This window comes from Corvus brachyrhynchos, unplaced genomic scaffold (assembly GCF_000691975.1).
Source record: "Corvus brachyrhynchos isolate BGI_N302 unplaced genomic scaffold, ASM69197v1 scaffold34, whole genome shotgun sequence".
In the NCBI taxonomy this organism is placed as follows: domain Eukaryota; kingdom Metazoa; phylum Chordata; class Aves; order Passeriformes; family Corvidae; genus Corvus; species Corvus brachyrhynchos.
The window spans coordinates 5,383,683-5,386,152 of NW_008238126.1; the positions used below are offsets into that span (position 1 = coordinate 5,383,683).

The 2,470-nt window shown below is 45.9% G+C and overlaps 2 protein-coding genes across 2 annotated transcripts in view; both read right to left on the reverse strand.

The window, feature by feature from the left end:
• Nucleotides 1–544, reverse strand: part of CUNH1orf123 (chromosome unknown C1orf123 homolog) — a 6,913-nt gene extending 6,369 nt beyond the window's left edge. The window contains exon 1 of the mRNA XM_008633095.2: nucleotides 515–544. Coding sequence (XP_008631317.1) covers nucleotides 515–544 — 30 coding nt within the window. The remainder of the gene's footprint in view (nucleotides 1–514) is intronic.
• A 27-nt stretch (nucleotides 545–571) lies between these two features.
• On the reverse strand, nucleotides 572–2,470 carry MAGOH (mago homolog, exon junction complex core component). Its single transcript, XM_008633046.2, has 5 exons — nucleotides 2,324–2,470; nucleotides 2,159–2,217; nucleotides 1,858–1,968; nucleotides 1,469–1,551; nucleotides 572–858 (listed from the first exon to the last, which is right to left on the reverse strand). Exons 1-5 carry the CDS (start codon nucleotides 2,409–2,411, stop codon nucleotides 759–761), a joined length of 441 nt encoding a protein of 146 aa, XP_008631268.1. The 5' UTR covers nucleotides 2,412–2,470; the 3' UTR covers nucleotides 572–758.

Genomic DNA, 2,470 nt, shown 5'->3' on the forward strand with positions numbered 1-2,470 from the left:
GTTAAACTTCAATTACCCGCTTTTTTTTTTTTTTTTTTTTTAAATCGCAGCGGCTTCTTAGACAACACAGACGGGTTAAGAGAAAGCAAAGGCGCGGTTTGGTAGCACTGGGACCACCCTCAGGGCCTGTGGGAGACCCCTTCTAGTCTTTTAACTAATGCTGCACAACAGATCTGCTAGACTAGAACTAAACTAAATACATTTAGGTTGCTTTTCAGCTTCTCTGAAGCTGGGTGGGACGACCAGTGAAGATCCTGGATGGCTCCTGAGTGGCCTGTTGTTTGTCTCTGCTCTGGAGGCAAGCGGGTAAGCCCGGGCTGGGATGAAGGTGATGTGTGTCTGCTATAACCAGTTATCCTGTGCAGTCAGATGTTGTGCTTGTCTGGCCAACAGAACACCCAACTCAGGATAGTAACAGAAGTTTGTCTTGGCAGCTGGCAGAAGTTTCATTTCACAGAGCCAGGCTTCATTCCTTTTTCTGCTTGCATAGACAAGTACAGCGTGTGTCTGATACAAGAGAAGTGCCACACTCTGAAGGCACCATTATAAGTGTTAGAAATCTCACCACAGCTTAGAAATTAAAAAACGCAAATCTCACCCTTTTATTGAGTCATTAACAGTCCGTAACAACAAAAACAACAATTAAAAAAAATAATCTAAAATACACAAAAATTTCAGAAACAGTAAGGAACTGGAACAGGATCCTCCCTTCCCACCCCCACTGCTGACACTGCAATACAAACTTCAGTTTGTCTGATTTATATTGGCTTAATCTTGAAGTGGAGTCCAATAAGACTGAAGACAAGACACTTAAGGTCCTGGACCAGGTAGTAAAACACTCTCAAGCCTTCTGGATCTCTGCAGTGCACAACAGAATGAAGAAAGGGAGGGGAAAAAAGTTTAAGACTGATGCTCTTAAGAGAACAGGTTACAGAACTAATGTATTAAAAAAACCAAAAAAACCTATATGGGGACTCTTTAGATGTCATCTTAGATATTACAGATTTGTTTCATTCTACACTGATAGATTAAATATTCTGTACTCCAACTGTGAACATTTAAAGTCTTTACAAAATATGCATTTTTATCATGAAAGCAAGTATCAACAGCACTTAGGATTAAAAAACCACCAACAAAAACCATGGTAGTCAGTGTTTTCAGCTTAGGTGAAATACAAGTATCTTGATTCTCCCAAAGAAATTGATACAAACAGGCCAATGGCAGCTTGGACTCTGTATGTGTGTAACAGGGTTCCTACAGCAAGGTCTCCTCTCAGTGAGTGAAAACACAGCCTGTAACGCCACAGTTATAGGCATTTGGCACATTGTGCTGCAACACAGAGCACTGGTGCCCCCAGGAGCTGATTCATGCTTTGAAACAATATAAAATACATGTACCCAATAATCAGGAAATCCTAATACAGACTGGTAAATAGAAACAAGGGCAGCATAAAAAGCAGAGTACATACTTGGACTGATTTACATCAATGAGGGAACCGATTTTTGACGTGGTAAAGGAGATGTGCTCATCACCAATTACTATCTCGAGCTCCTGAAAAATAAAAGGTTATAGGAACTCACTGCTTCATGGTACCAGTTACAGAAATACTTCAGTGCTGTGATGGTTTTTATTTTCTATTACAAATTTCTGTAACAAAGATATTGAATGCAGCAGGTCTGTGGATCGTATTAGCTTCCACAACTACACTGCCACTGAGGGACTACTCAGGTTTTAAAGCAGTATTTGTTTCCCTTTTGGCTGGAAACAATACCGGCTTGAATGAAAAGTTTGGTTATGCTTCCAAGGAGCCAACACATGAAAATTAAAGAACAATTAGAAGAGACATTGTGCACCCACCTGTCGGCCCACTCTGTCAGGAGGAGGCCACAGAGCATCATCTTCTTTTGTGATTTCACTGTCGTCGATTATTCTCTTCAGCTCCTCCATCACACTCTTGTGCACGTAAGCCTGGACACTCAGAAAAAGAAATAAATCCAAGCCTGCCCACAACATCCCAGCAACGACATGCAACCCCGAGCCCTGCCCAGCGGTCCCTTTCGCTCGCGGCCTTGCCCAGCGGTCCCTTCTGCTGGCACAAACGCCCTCAGCCGCGCTGTGCGCTCTTTTCCTGACTCGCAGCCCGCGGCGCTGCCCTCACCTCCTTTCGGATCATCACATCGTTCTTGTAGTTGCTGTTGTTGGCATAGCGCAGCTTCCCTGTGGGGAAAGGCCCGGCATTAAACCACGCTGGGGCTATCCGCGGCCCGGCACCCCCCACTCCGGGAGGGCGGCCCACCTCCCCGGCCCCCTGCCCCGCTCTCACCGTCGGGCCGGAACTCGAACTCGAGGAACTCGTGTCCGAACTTCCCCTTGTGCCCCACGTAGTACCGCAGGTAAAAGTCACTCGCCATGGCCACGCCACACCCCGGCACACAAACGTCACCGCGCGGGCCTGGCGCGCGCCTTCCGG

Excerpts from the sequence above, each read along its gene's own strand:
- MAGOH (XM_008633046.2), bottom strand. The coding sequence starts at position 2,411 with ATGGCGAGTGACTTTTACCTGCGGTACTACGTGGGGCACAAGGGGAAG. Across the intron at positions 1,969-2,158 it reads ATGTGATGATCCGAAAGGAG|GCTTACGTGCACAAGAGTGT; the intron begins GTGAGGGCAGCG and ends CTGAGTGTCCAG. Across the intron at positions 859-1,468 it reads ATTGATGTAAATCAGTCCAA|AGATCCAGAAGGCTTGAGAG; the intron begins GTATGTACTCTG and ends TGTGCACTGCAG.